The 15,418-nt window shown below is 41.0% G+C and overlaps 2 protein-coding genes across 3 annotated transcripts in view; one reads left to right on the forward strand and one right to left on the reverse strand.

Moving 5' to 3' along the window:
• The window catches only part of prkcab (protein kinase C, alpha, b), an 87,412-nt gene that overhangs the window by 71,159 nt on the left and 835 nt on the right, over positions 1-15,418 (reverse strand). The window lies entirely within an intron of this gene.
• Positions 13,921-15,365, forward strand: LOC131475430 (uncharacterized). Its single transcript, XM_058653551.1, has 4 exons — positions 13,921-14,033; positions 14,127-14,188; positions 14,264-15,235; positions 15,320-15,365. Exons 1-4 carry the CDS (start codon positions 14,011-14,013, stop codon positions 15,322-15,324), a joined length of 1,062 nt encoding a protein of 353 aa, XP_058509534.1. The 5' UTR covers positions 13,921-14,010; the 3' UTR covers positions 15,325-15,365.

Consider the following 15,418-nt stretch of genomic DNA (forward strand, 5'->3'; position numbering starts at 1 on the left):
TACACACCTTTCCTGTTCCTTTAAAAACAACATGAATTATAGGATGGATACCACAACTAATCACAGTCCAACAGGATCAGTCAGAGCCGTGTTCAGTCAAATATCTAGAAAAAAAATCTTTGGGTTCAGATCTGATTCTCTTGGTAGGTGACAGGTAGCAAGCATTTGCCTATTAACTCTTAACTAGGAATTACAATGGGCCAACAGATCAAAGGAAATGAAGCGATGAACTTGTTTTTCTACACGTGCACATGCAGCAACACAGGCAACGATTATTAATGTGCGTGACGTAAAAAAAAAAAAAAACACCTTTGGATGATCATTTTTACAGGGTGCCCACACGTGTAATTAGGGAAAAACCAACAAATGGTGCCTATGGTAACAAAAACCACACGAGGGTAACTCAAACTCAGTGCGTCAGCTTACATTAAATGTGTCGCACTCGGATCGGGTTTGGACATAAAAAAAATAAGAGGATGCCAGCCTCAGTTACCACTTCTACTCACAGACTTTGTGCAAATTCTTGTTTTTATTTTATTACTGTTCTCTGCTTTTACAGGTCAAAAATACTATGCAATATTGGAAGTTCTGCACACAATCTTCACACTGTATTTATTGGAACCTTTCATTCAGGGACACATTTGCATATTTTAATTTGTTTACAGCATGCGACTGTGTCTCTGCGGGTAAATACGTAGACAGATGGACGGTCAGGTAAACAGGGAGCGAGGTGTGAGTGTGACTAAGAGCCTCTCTGCAGTCTCTTCCTGGGTGACCCTCAGACTACACAAACCACCAAGTGAAAACACTCTCACACACACACACACTCACACATACACGTCCTTACAGCACAACGTGAGCAGGAAGAAGGGATTGCACGCTTCACAAAACTGGCACACGCATTTCCTAACCCTCCGCCTCTACAGTAAGTCTCCCTGACCCCCTGCCTCTTTGTCCTTGCACAGAAATAGCGAAAATATTTCTCTGAGGTTAGGAAAGTCCCATGTGTCCATCTTGGCCACACATTTTCTGCTTTTCTTTTTTTACACTATTTTATATCGGGTTTTTTTCGGCACCTTTCTCATCACTCTTTTCATAGGAAAGGGCGACACCTTTATCTTTAAGTGCTAAAAACGGAGGCAACTGGATTCTGTCCTTGACGACATTTTGCCTCTCATCCATAAGGCTTCTTCACTTCTGATTCAAGTGTGGGAGTCCCCAGGTTTTCAAACCCGTGGTGGCACCTTGGGGTCAGTTGTTAAGGTCACATGAGTCAGAACTGAAGACGCCTTTTGGATGAGATTCGAAACGTCTTCTGGAGCCTGACAGAAGTCCAGTAGCCTACGCATTACGACTACCGTGACCTGGATGACTTCAGAACCTTCACAGACACCTTTATCTTTAGTAACTGTGAGAATAAAAATGACAAATTGATGTTGACTTGTTGATCGTACTTTTAGGAATCAGTAATCAGTTATTTTTTGTCCTAACCCACGTGAACATTTACTGCTTTTCTTTAGAAAGTGATCAAATTCTCGCTTCTGACTTTATCAGCTCACAGAAAGATACCACATTTGAGTGACTAAAAAAAGTCACTAAGTGTTTAAAAATTAGGTTTTAAATTATTTTAATTATTTAAAATTCAGCAACATTCTCTGATATGAGATGCTGCTGGTGGAGGAGCTGAACACACACACACACATACTGGCCTACTCAGTTTAGTGGGGACCAATGTCCATTAATGTTTTCACAGAATATAAATGTATACACTTAAAATGAAGAAAAGGAACTTTTTCATCATTTAAAACCACAGTTTACATAACACTACAAATGAAACACAGAGCTGGTTTAGATACAGTCCTCCCCACCCTCTCTCCCACCCTCTCTCCCTCCCTCCCTCTCTGTCAGAGGTATCTGCAGTGTCACAGCAGGAGTCTTGTGCTCTTCTTTCTGTTCTTCTCCTCTACCTCATTTCCTCATCTTTAGGAATTTTAAAGCGGCAGAGCTCGTCTGTGTGTTTCTGCATTCTGAGGAGGAGTTGCACTAACTATGGCTCCAGTGTGTCATGGAGCTATATTCTAGACACTCCTGAACAGAGCACTGGAGAGAAACTGCATAATTCTTCACTCCACTTTTGTCTTTGTTTTTGTCAAATATTCTCAGACACGAAATTTCTAACATATATAATGTATGGATGTGCCAAGCTAGTAATACGACTATTTAAATTCAAGTACATATATACTTATTAAATAGCATATCAGAAAAACTGTTGAAAACAAATGTGTTTTGCTTTATTTTGACTGTGAACAAAACACAACATTAGCTACTATCACCACTGGTTAAACATTTACACTCCGCTCCAAAAGTATTGGAAGAGTGAGGCCAATTCCTTTATTTTTGCTGTACACTTAAAACATTAGGATTTGACATCAATATGAGACAATAGATCAGCATTTAATGCTTTATTTACATTGTGATATGTTAAACAACATACAAGATAGCCTCATTTGTAATTGAACACCACACTTTAGATGAGCAAAATAGGCAGAGAGAGACTTGAACTAGAGGTAACTTAATATTGTTCAGCATCGAGTTAGTTCTTTAGACGTTTAATCAAATTACTGGTGTTGAAGGAGCCACTTTTCCCCTCCTCCTCCTCCTCCTCCTCCTCTTCCTCCTCTTGACTAGTCTAGGAGAGCACGGGTTGCAGTCTGCTCTACTTTTGTTGTCACTGCTTATCTTAAAGTGTTTCCAAACTGCTGACATTGCAACACATCCACTTATTACAGAACACCTGCTCAGCTCACTGTGCAGCAGTGTCAGAGCATTTTTATAAATACAAATAATAGTACATGAGGGCAGCATCAGACCCTATACCCGATACTGGTATCTGAAAATTGCTGTTTATATACTGACTGTTGCCTTATGTCAGCTGAGATGTGCACAGCACCCCCTGCGACCCTCATGTGGAGGATAGAAAGCGGTAGAAAATGGATGGATGGATACTGACTACAACAGAAATTTGCTCAGCTTCAAAATGAATGTTGTTTCAAATGTACTATGGTTGTTGAATACAATCTTCTCAGTAGTGCTGAATAATACGCATTAGGATTATTCATTACTGTTAGCAATTTTCCTCCCTCAATGACCTTCTCCACGATGAACAATGCAGATTGGTGCAAAGAGGAAAAAAGGAGAATGTGCAAAGTAAAGCTCGATCTTTTCTCTCCACAGCATCGTCCCCGAAGACGCTTCAGTCTCACAAAATAAGACACAAACCCAGCGAGCGGCAAATCCTTCTGAGTGCATATTGTGCTCACCTTATGTGGGTCAAGAAGACTGATATCTCTGACTTAAACCAGCCCCGGAAATAGCTGTGGCTGTAATCACCACTGAATTCATTAAGTACAGCTGGAGTGCTGAGACACACACAGAGGTGAGCACTTCAGCTCTAAATTCCCCTGACAACAGTCACTTTCCATCACAAACAGACTAACCAAGTTTCACACACACAAATGCACACTTTGATAACCCATTCACCTTAAGTAACATTTACTGCATCATATGTTGTCATGGCAACTGATGGTTTCACTAAAAAGCTGATGCTTGAATGTAGGTGTTCTCTTTTCTGGAGCCACTTGTCCAGTTTGGGGGGGTGATAGCCCCTAATGCTCCTATCACAGTTGCCTTTTCCCCCCTACATCTTCTCCAGCTCCTCTTTCAGCCGTTGGTATTGCTCAAGCTTCTCTTTATTCCTTTTTCTCAAATAGCTTTCTTTTGGGATCGCACGCATCTATGCCCACCACTGCCCTCTTCAGAGGCGATTGCTGTATGACAGCAAGAGAAGCTCTGCTTCCTCTAAAATGTCATATAATGTGTAGCTGTTGTATTTACATTTCATTGCTAAAGGTGCACAAGAACACAATCAACTATACAACATTTCCGTAACAGCACGGTGTATTAAAACCAGTGGAAGCTCAGCTTCAATTGACCTTTACGAGACAGCACAGTCACAGCCTAGCTTTTTTCCCCCACTGCGGTAAGCGAGCCAGTGATCGGGTAAATGGGTCAAAATCGTCGCTTCCAGGGAAGCTCAGCGTCTCAGGGAGTCAACGGAACAGACGATGGGCTTATGCATGATGATTGGAGGAACTGGGGGAATAGGAGGTGGCAGAATGTATGTATAAATAACTGGGCTTCCCCAGTTTCAAAGACCATATATAAAATTGGTGCACTATTATGGATGAAGACCTTCTTACACCCAGTGTCTTTTGTATGAAACTCCTTCTACACTTTCCGTTATACAGAGCTTGCATGATGTTAGCTTGCACACGGGCCAAAAATCAGAAAATAATTCAAAGGCTTTTTATTGTTAGGAGACACCACACAAGAACAAAAATGCCATTTTGTAACTCACGCTAAAAGTGTGTAAGAAAGTTATCAGCATGTATGCACTGTATATATATATATAAATATATAAATGGCAAAAAGCCAGCCTGGAGCCAGCCATTTATTGCATCTTGTCAGGAAGCTCCTCTTTCTCTGCACCTTGTGCCATTTTTGGAAACCGCACACAGATTAAATCACAGTGCAGTGACTGCTTCTGTCACGCTCTACTGTTGTTCATGCACACAGCACAGACAAATACAGTCATACAATTTAAAAAAAAAAAACACAAGAATCAAATACTGCTTCCTAGTACCTTCGCCTCTCTCTCTCCATCCTATGATTTGCCCCTCCCAACCCTCTCCAAGTGCTCCTTTGCCTCTGTTTGTTAGAAGAGAGATTATGAGGCAACAGCATGTGTCATCTTATTACACTGCATTGTGTCTCAGCGAAAACACACAGGCAGCTCCCTGACAATTAACTACCCACTCTGAGCTGAGTAATGCTGCCGAGCCTCCAAAAAAGACCCCTTTTAATGTCAGCACATGACGTTGAGTTATGCAAGCAAAACATTTTGACATGATCTGCTAAGACACTCAGCCGGAATGAAAATATTGCACTCGCGGTGGCCGCCGCCGCACTGAAAACTGGAGTAGACTCTCCTTCCTGTTTTTGTGCTCGTCGGTGCTGTTTGCTCAGGGATCACCGCGCTTTGTTCCCATCTTGGTATTACATGGTGTATTATAAGATGACAAACGTTCCACACAAAAAAATGCATTGTCACGGTCATTAAGAGCCAATTCTGGAAGCTGAGAAGGTGACACAAATCACCATTTAAGGATTATTTGGAAACAATGGGTTGTTAGAGGGAAACGCTCGCCTGGGGTGTTCTAGTTGGCACGTCACAAACAGAGCAACGGCCAATCACTGTTACTATAGTAACCTTGACACACCATACTGCCATACCATATCTGGCACAATTTTACAGTAGATTCTAAAGAGGAGTAAAGAGAGAACCAATTCTGTAGGTGACATTTACTGTAGAGCAGAAGGCAGAGCACAGGCCCCCATGGGAATATTTGAGAATATTAACAGCAAGTTGCACAAGAACATTGTGGGGATTTATTCGTGTCGGTGAAGAGGTAGCAACCTGACAGTAGATCAGCAGGATTGACAACTTATCTTTGGACAGTAACATCACTGTTGTAGTATTTACCACTCAGTTGTAAGAATCTAATGGACCACATTAGAATATGCATGTCTATAACCAGTGTGTTTAATTTTACCCCACTGATGTCAGTCCATTTTACATTCTACCACAGTCGTTTCAGAGCGGGACGAAGTTACTGATGAGTGAATGAAAACCAAACACTCCCGACCGCTGCTGCATTTCTTTAATGAAGCAGTCAAAGCAAACAGGATGTATTTGTCGTGTAAATCATCACCTGCCCTCTCCTATTTACTCCTGCCATCTTCCATTTACTTTTATCGTCAGCCCCTCTTCAGAGTAAGTGGTTATAAATGAGAGCTCTTTGTCTAGCACCCAGACTGTGGCAATCCCCTTATGCTGACACATAACAAGGTCTGGTGTCACTCTGGCTTTAGGGGTGCTAACTGTCACACAGATCTAAGGCCTTTCGGGTGCAGGCTGTTTAGGGTCTCCATGTGACAAGTGCACAAGTGCTGCCCCCAGTGCAGACAATGAATCATGACAGCGAATATGTCCTGACAATGTGTGACTTTGACAGCCTTTGAGGCAAAAACTAAGAAATAATGCAAACTGAAAAGAGACTCAGTGTGTTGATCTTTTCTTTAAAGTGAAGTAATGTAGAGTTTTTATGTGAAAAGAACAAAAAGAACAGGTATTAATATCTGAGCTTTGAGGATGAATTCCTAAAAGGAAACATCTAACTCTGTATTTGCTAAATCATTATTATTATTTTTTTAATTGGCCCAACAAGCAGTGGCATGACGGACAGAAAAGGACAAAGTGGCTGCAACAGGAGTGGATGTGGACTGATAATGTAAAACACACATTAAATCTGCCCAGAAGAGCTGTTACCATGATAACAAAATGGAAATGGCCCACTTTTGTTGCCACAGTAGTCTTGAGTAAGGAGTGTGGAGAGAAAGATACAGAAAGGAGGAGAGTAAAGGAGGGAGGAGTGTGACGGAGACAACTACAACAGACAATTGTACAAAGGGGCATTTTAAATATAAAGCAGACAAGCAGAAGCAGCATTGTATATATTGTGGATATATATATACATATATATATATACACATATATACACATATATACACACATATATACATATATACACATATATGTATATACACACATATACATATATGTACATATATACACATATATACACATATATATACATATATACATATACATATATATATATACATATATACGTATATATATATATATATATATAAATATAAGAGTAGTAGGCTAACGTGCGCTTCTCCGTCTCCAAGCGGACTCTCTGTATCCAACGCAGCCTGGATCCTTTCTCGACGCACTCCCCACATCCAAGTAATGATGTATGCAGTGTTACCAACCAAGCTGGCAGACGCCCGAACCGTAGTAAGGAAACCTCCGAAGACCGCTAGCTCCTTTAGCTCGAATTAGCTCAGTATGGCAACAACACATTAAACCAGCGGCAATTTATTCACAGCACGGCATGGTGATACACAGCCTCTCTTATTATTGTGCGGCTCTCAAAATAAGAGGAATAAACATTTGCACAAAGCAAGCCGGTCCACTTTTCTATGTTGATAAGAGCATTAAAATGAGAAAAAAGAATGGGACAAAAAGAAATCAAGGGACATTTAGAATAGATACAAATGTTTGCGTTAACTAACGAGTTAACTATGACATTAATGCGATTAATCGCGAATAAATATTTTAATCGTTTGACAGCACTAATATATAATGATCCAAGCCAGATTCATCTCTGGTCTTAGTTCAATTCAGTTGGATAAGTTTCAAATTTAGTAATATTTTAGTGATTTCTTCATAATCACCAAGTCTATTTTAACGAATCCACATCAGACACTTCTTACACTCCAGCCAAGCGTGATAACTTCAAGAGAACAAAGTTTGGAATGAAACTGGAAGTTATGCTGTGAGTTTTCTTTGATCTCAGTCAAGTTTGATGGATATCATTTATTAAATATTTCTAATGTCTGAAAACTCGCAGATGTTTTGCTTTTGCAGCATGTAACAGAAACGACATTACACAATTTATTTGTGGGGAGCAGGGTGAGACGTCTCAGTTAGTGATCGTGATGCCTAGCATAAAATGTAGTGTCATTTAGTTATGAATTATCATTATAGTTATAATAAATGAAGGTATGGAAGTAAGTAAATTATCTTTACTGTGACTTTGATAGTATTTCTTCTCCCTTCACTTTTTTTAGGGATGGGAATCAGTATTCATATAAAAATGTCAAATCTGATACAATCCAAAAGTCCTATATATTGCAGGCTTCACAGACTGTAAAAATGTAAATAAAAATGTCTTTCTTTCTTTCTTTCTTTTTCGTATATTTCTTCTCTTCGTGAAAACAATATTCGTTCCACAGTTGGAGTCGTTGAAATGACTCAACACAAATGTGTTATGTACAAATGTACTAACAGCTTCATATATGATCATTTAATAATAATAACGTTGGCCACAAATACCATGTGAGCAAATGTAGCACAGCAGAACAACACCCCCAGTCTTCAGGAGAAGATGAAAAATTCACATTGAAGCAACAAAGCTTTGATGTATTTTAAAGCAACTGAGCAAGATTTAATGAATGAACATATCCTTCTTTATAGTCAAAGCAGAGACGAGCAGGAGGACCCTTCAGATCTCAGCAACTTCACTTCACAAGAGCAGCCTGCCATTGTGTAAGATGTTTATTGTTTAGAGCCTCCTCCATGAGAAGTAGCTCAGCTGTCACTCTCATATTCCAACACCCCCTCACTTCTGCTCCTTGATTGGTAAATGAGATCCACTGCTCCGCTCTAACAGTGGAAGGTGAGTGGCTCAGCTTCTATCCTCTGCCATTAGCACTCAGTGCAGGCCGTGTTGGAGGCATGTGTCAGCCCTCATCACGCTAACTGACACATACATGACGACACCCACATGGGTAATAAATGTCCGAGGGGGGGGTGGTGAAGCAGCCTACACCGCTCTCGTCGTGATAAACACCTCATCGGTATCACTTGATGAGCAGCAAACAATGACTGGGTTGTATACAAGAGAAGGCAAATTGGCTGCATTTCATATTCAAATGTATTCCAATGTACGACCAACTGGGCCACTTACAGTTTTAGAGATGCAAACAACATGGAAATAATACACAGTAATACCGTCCTGCAAACACTGTCCTGCTGGAGCCAGGCTGACTTTGGGATCACTACTCCATCACAGGGGCCAACGTAAGCTGTTTCCATATATCACCATATATGGGTAATATCTGGGAAATCTAGGTAGAGACGTTCTCCAGATTTTGCCATTCACATAATGATGAGTGTAGCAGGAAACTGTGCAGGTGGCACATGTTCAGAAGGAGAAGAATCTCTGAAGGATCCAGGTGAGGGGGGTGGTGCCTGGCTTAAGCAGGTAGAATATAAACATAAACGCCCCCTGTGTCTGCTGGAGGCTGTGTCAACGTCACTGACATCTTGGGAGTGGCTTTGAGAGGAAAAAAGGTGACTTACTCTCCTGCTGACACAGACCTAGAGAATTAGAAGCCTACAGCATGTTTACATTTTACACCATTACATGTAATTATATATGAGAAAATTATTGTTTTCTGTCAAGGAGAACGGAATTATTATAAATTGTTGAATATGAAAAACACTTAAATGTCAATGTTAGTGTATTTTACTCTGAAAGTCCAGATCAAATACCTCTGTGGCAGCTTTATAGCAAGTTTTAACACTGGGACTGTTTAGTAATCCATTACTGTTCTTTTCAGCAGTAGTCATGTCTTAAACAAAACACTACCTGCCCAGTGTCAAACAGCGAAACATCTGTTATCGTCGAAATGATGAAATCAGTGAAATTGTTGCTCTGTATCTGCTGGATGAATAAATGTTTTCCAAGCTGTTTCTGTTCAATTGGGTACAAAAACTCAGTCATCGCAGGTTTCAAGTCACTGTGATCAAAAGTTACAAACTAACATCCGCACACCAGACTATCTGAGACAGGACCACTCATATAAAACATAGCCACGGTTTATAATTGAGTAGACATAATATCCATAACACCCTTCTCTCTTTCATCTGCTCCGAGTCGTCACACTGTTTGCTTTATCTCTGCCAAAACTCTGACGCGAGAAGCCAGACTGTATGAAAGGCCACGTTGACTTCATCGCCTTTCTCAGCCTAACAACATCCATCCACGTAACTGCAAATCCTCCTGTGTATATTTAGTCCTTTATGTTCACCTTTGCACCTTCTCACCGCCTCTCCACCCTCGCTAGACTGCTGCATCCTCTTCCTTTTCTACTTGCACCTGCCTCCCTAACCTCAAACACAGTGCTTCCCTTGCCTGTGATGGGTTCTCAACTCTCCAGAGGACACAGCCATTGCCAGAGATGCTCAGCATCAAAGGCTGGGGAGGAAGATGAGACAAGGAGGACAAGCAGAGCATCCAAACACAGTTTCACACTATGACATTTGGGCAGTAACAAAGTGGGAGGCACCGACGATAGACAATGACAATGAAGTCACATGATTATTCTTGGACACGTTTTTGTACATACAGTGTACTATGGAATCATTTGTGCAACCTAAATAATAAATTGGGTGTAATGAATAACTTTCACTGCCAGAGGGGGGAGACAAAGGTATACACTGCAGGTTTAATTCAATTATTAATCTGTACTTATGTTTAATGCATCCTACATCCCTTAAAAGGCAGAAGCAGACATCAGACATTTACAAATGAAAAAGGTAAAGAAAACCAGTCACCACCCTGGGAACTACAGTCCTCCACCGCAGACGGAGACACTTTAATTAAGACAGTTCCTCTATTCTGGGTGACACTCCACCACTCATTATATAGTGGAGGTGCATGGGTGAAGCGGGGGGAAAGAAACAGGGGAAAAACACCTAAGAAACTATGTGTTACACCCCTTAAATCAAACCTGCGTGAAAACTGATAAAGATTAACGATGACACTGGGATCACTAAAAACTATCAATAACATATGGAGATGGCAGGTCAGTTCAACATCTTATTGTGGAATGGGAGGAGAGGATATTTTCGATTATTCTGTGCTGTTGTTCAGTGTGGACTGTGGACTGATTGAATGAATGAATTAAATAATGAAATAATAAAAGTATGCACTATAATACAACTATATCAACTGTTACTTAGGACACCAACTCATACCAGTATGATTGTGGCTGCTGATGTCCTTATAAGACATCACCTTAGTAGTTTTACCAGCATTTCATAGCCCAGCCACTTCTACAGTACTGCATGGTCTTCTCTAGGTTTACTATCAACAAAGTGAAATCAACAGATACTACAGGGATGCTCTCGGGTGGTTTCTTCTAATCTAAGGTTTTCAAACCCAACACGTCTCCTTGTTCCTCGGAGGAGGAAAACGTTCTTACAGCACATCGCATCTACAGTACAACCCTGTCTTGTTTCCAGGAAGATTCCACTTCCATTAAAGCATTTTGCTTGGATCAAACCCTGACAGCGCACATAATACCTGATTTTCTAGAAGCAATGTTTTCTTTTTAAGTTGTTCTTAATGCCTGCTGACTATTAACCAAGAAATGCCAAACAGTAAGTCTGGCGGACAAATAATTGCAGACGTCTACTTACTTGTTTCTGCTGGAAATAAGGGCTATATGACTATATAAGATATTTATTTCTCTCCACGAACAGCTGAGTCCACAGATGTTCATTTTTTATTTAGCCATCTATGGGGATCTGGAACCAGAAATATCTCCACATATTGCTTTCAAAAGCTTTAGTGCTCTGCTGGACAACTTAGAACTACTTCACACAGTCTCAAGTGCTTGTAGGCTGTATATTTTGAACAGGTGTTTAAGTTTCGAGTTTGAACTTACCCATCCCAGTTCTAATGCTATGACTGTGAAGAGGCATAATTATATGACTTCTGTACTTGGTACTGAAGATACGTTTTCATTCACATATAAAATATGCCTCGATTTCAATTAATATGCATTAAAGCTACAGCTTCTCTGCCCTGTCTCTTTTTATACCATATGATCCCAATAGTGTCAGTAAATACAAGTAAATAAAAAAAATAAATAAAAGAACAACATCCAATCCATGAAGAAACTAGAGTCAATTTAGAGTTTATATCCACATGTTAGGCAATTTTCACACTACTGCATATTTTAACATCTGTAATATTGTGCATGACCAAGGTTTTTGGAATGTTTTAGATTCACAATGTTTTATGTTTACAGTTGGGCGGTGCCACCCTGTCTCAGCTTTGGGATAAGCTGGACCTTGAACGTCTCCACTGATCCAAACATAACTTATGCTGACGTAGACTGTTATCTGTTCTTGCCAGTGGTATAAACTCAAATTCCACTGCTATTATACTCCAAGGTTCTTGGTCTGTCTGTCTGTCTGTCTGTCTGCCTGTCTGTCTGCCTGTCTGCCTGAGAGCTGTACCAGGAATCTTGTCTGTATACAGATCTGTAATAAAATCATATATTCAAGTAAAAACAACTGGGGCTCATCAAGTTAATCATTTTCTTAATGTGCCACTGTGAATCACAAGAGAATTCCTGCCATGTCCTGCATATTATAACATCTAGAGCTTATTCCCCCTCAACATGGCTCTCATTCCTTGTGCACACTCTGCAACAACAATGCTGTCTACACCCAAGAGCGCACACATCAGCCTACATTCATGAGAAACAGTGCTGCAGCCCACGCAGCGTATGTGTACACATATGACATAAAGAAAAACTGTGTGTATGTGTGTAGCACATTCAGGAAATATGGAAAACATGTACGCCGTTGAAAAATAACAACTTTTTTCAGGAGTACCCCTACGCTTGAACAATAACACAACCCTAATTAATCTGCTGGTAAGAGTGTTTCTACTATTTCATGTCGACAATCTGCTATCTGCTGTGAAAAAAGGCCCATTAGTCTAGGTTTATTCTTTTTAAGACGTGCTTTTCATACATGCACATGTTGTATGAGTTAAACTCACTCACAGCTTACTGATATACAAGAGCGACTTTCAGTCACATCATTCCTATCCATGTGCCAATGATCACAGATATGATGAAACAGCTGGTGGTGCATGTTGGGCATACGTAGGCACAGTGTTCGAGGAGAGTGTCGAGTAAAGCCACAGATCCTCTCACTGAAGCATCACTCATGAAACATGACACTGAAACAGAATGACACTCGTTGGCTTGAGAGGACATAGATGCTCTTAATATCTGTGCTACAAACAAACCAAAACAGGTGAGTTGGAACAAGATGTTGTTAAAAATAGATGTGTGTGATGGGTCTATTGTCTGATGCAGACGTAAAAGATGTTTCCTTTCCCCTCATTACTTCTACTGAAGAGGTTACGCTTTAGTGCAAACAGCCTTGTTTGTATGTTTGGCTGTTTGCCTGACTGTTAGCAGGATAGCTTAAAAAAAAACAAAAAACTACTGAGCCTAGTTCCATGGAATTCACTGGAGGCTTGGGGAATGACTAAAGAAAGAAATAACAATTCAATTTTTGGAGTGGGTTTGGTTAATTAGATGAATACTGATGAATTATTTCATAATGAACAACAGGCATACAGTATGCAGAGTGCTAATATCTATGAACAGGTCAAATTGTGGTGTGGATTAAATGAATAAAAATAAACATTTCTTCAAGGTCAGATCAGAAAGTGACGCAGCCCCTCCCGCACCTGACCAAATGTGTCTTGCATTCATTCAAACATGTTTTGATGGCGGGAGGAAACTGGAGACACGCTAACACAACATGCAAACTCCACTGAAGACTCCACCTAGCGCCTTCTTGCTGTGAGGCAACAGTGATAACCACTGTGCCACCGTGCCGAGAAGCATGTGCCAGTGGTACACCTTACTAGTTTTATTTTTCACCTGTCTCTCTGTCCTCACCCTTTCATTTCCCACTTTACCTGACACGGTACAAGATGTTGAAAGTGTAATGGGGTGTTGATTTCAGACCATGCACATGACTCCCTGACTCTACAAAGTAAGCAACAGTAGTTTTACGTGGACTGTCGGTTGTTGACTGTTCGCATGCATATTGTGTAGAACACCACATCAAATGAAAGAAAGGTGTACGTGCTTTTCAAACACACAAAGAAATAATACATAAACGCTTTGATAAGAACGGCCGAAAAAGTGGGTGGTGACGTTCAGCTTCCACACCTGTTGCCAATACGTCCACTGATTGCTTGATGAGCAGCTGCTGCTAACGATCTTCACATATAAAGACCTGGACTTCCCATATGAAGGACACAGAGGGATAAAACAAGACCAGAGGTTGTGCCCAGGTCCAGTTAGTTCCTGTGCGCTGCTTGTTTCACACCATTGTGCCTGAGGAGTGCAGGTGCTGCTGCTCTGCAAACAGCCATGGCTCTTGGATGCCTTTTATGGTTTGTTTTATTAATTAGTTTCTTGGCTTTTTTGTTTTGAAGTACCTCTAACATGGGGAATATAATTGGATATTTTTCTGGTCTCTCTTGCAGGGTTTCATGGATTTGTTGTTTGCTGTTTGATGGCACTGGCGCTGGTTTACACACTAAAAAAGGTAATCACTTTCTCAATTGCCACAGACATTAGTCCTAAAATGCCATCTACGTTATCTTATTTTTAACTTTTACAGGGTTTCGATATCCTTACAACACTGACACTCGTAACCTTGGCAATGATGGGCAGGATGAAGAGGTGAGTTCTCTATCATTCGATGACTGGCAAGGTTCAAATGGCCAACCAGGGGCTTATCCAAGCCAAACCAAGCACTCACCTGCACAGCGGCCAGCCGTGGTCCCGACTCAACGTACAATGCTTAATGCTCCTAAAGTAGAGGGACTTGTTCATGGTCAGTCAAGAGACTGGGGTTTGGAAAACCTTAACAAGCCACTCACCTTTCCTTTAAAACCCAAATATCAGCCTCAGTCATTTAATGTTGCTGCTCCTTCAAATGACATGAATGCCTCCCCAAGTGGCAGTGGTGCAGATCAAAATGAACCATATGCTGAGCCTGACCCTTATCAGGCTATAAAGCCTCCAGGTTTTCACTGGCAGTCGGAACCAGTACCCAGTGGTCCTGCTGAGGCTAGTTCACCAAGACAAGACTCTAACACTGGTACATATGGAGGTGAAATTCCCAATCTGATCTATGAGGAACTCTTTGACTATCCCCCTGAAAATGCAGCACAATCTCAAAGTTCTAGCAGCACTTCTGAAACTGCAGGAGGGAACGACCAATCTCCCTATGTGAGTCAAGGGTCTTCAACGGATTATTCCTCAGAGCCTGCGGTCCCAAGTTACCCCAATCTCCCTTCACCTGGAAGGCGACGCTCAAACTCTGGAAGAAAGAACCTCAACTCTAGGCAAGTGGTTTACCAACCACAAAAATGGAGACGTCCACAACAACCTGCCAAGAAAGTGGTTTCCCAAAGTGTGAGTGAGCCAATCCTTCCACCTCCTCCTCTGCCACCACCTCCAAGGTACATCATCCAGTACAGAGATGGCTACCAGAGATACAGGCAGCTCCTCAGCAAGTTAAAATACTCTACTGAATTTGACCCCATCATGCCTGTCGGGGACTGGAGTGTAAGGGCTGCTCCTAAGGGTATGTTCGTACTTTAAGTCTTAATGCTCAAATGTGTGTCAAAGAAGCCGTCCTGTGACTAATCTCTAACTTTATTGCTTGCAGAATGATGGCAACCCATGGAATAAACTTGTTTTTTAAATTTGAACAATTTGCAGTGTGCTTCATGGTAAATGTGCAAACCCCACAGCACTATACTGAATC

Source organism: Solea solea, chromosome 16, assembly GCF_958295425.1.
Source record: "Solea solea chromosome 16, fSolSol10.1, whole genome shotgun sequence".
NCBI lineage: Eukaryota > Metazoa > Chordata > Actinopteri > Pleuronectiformes > Soleidae > Solea > Solea solea.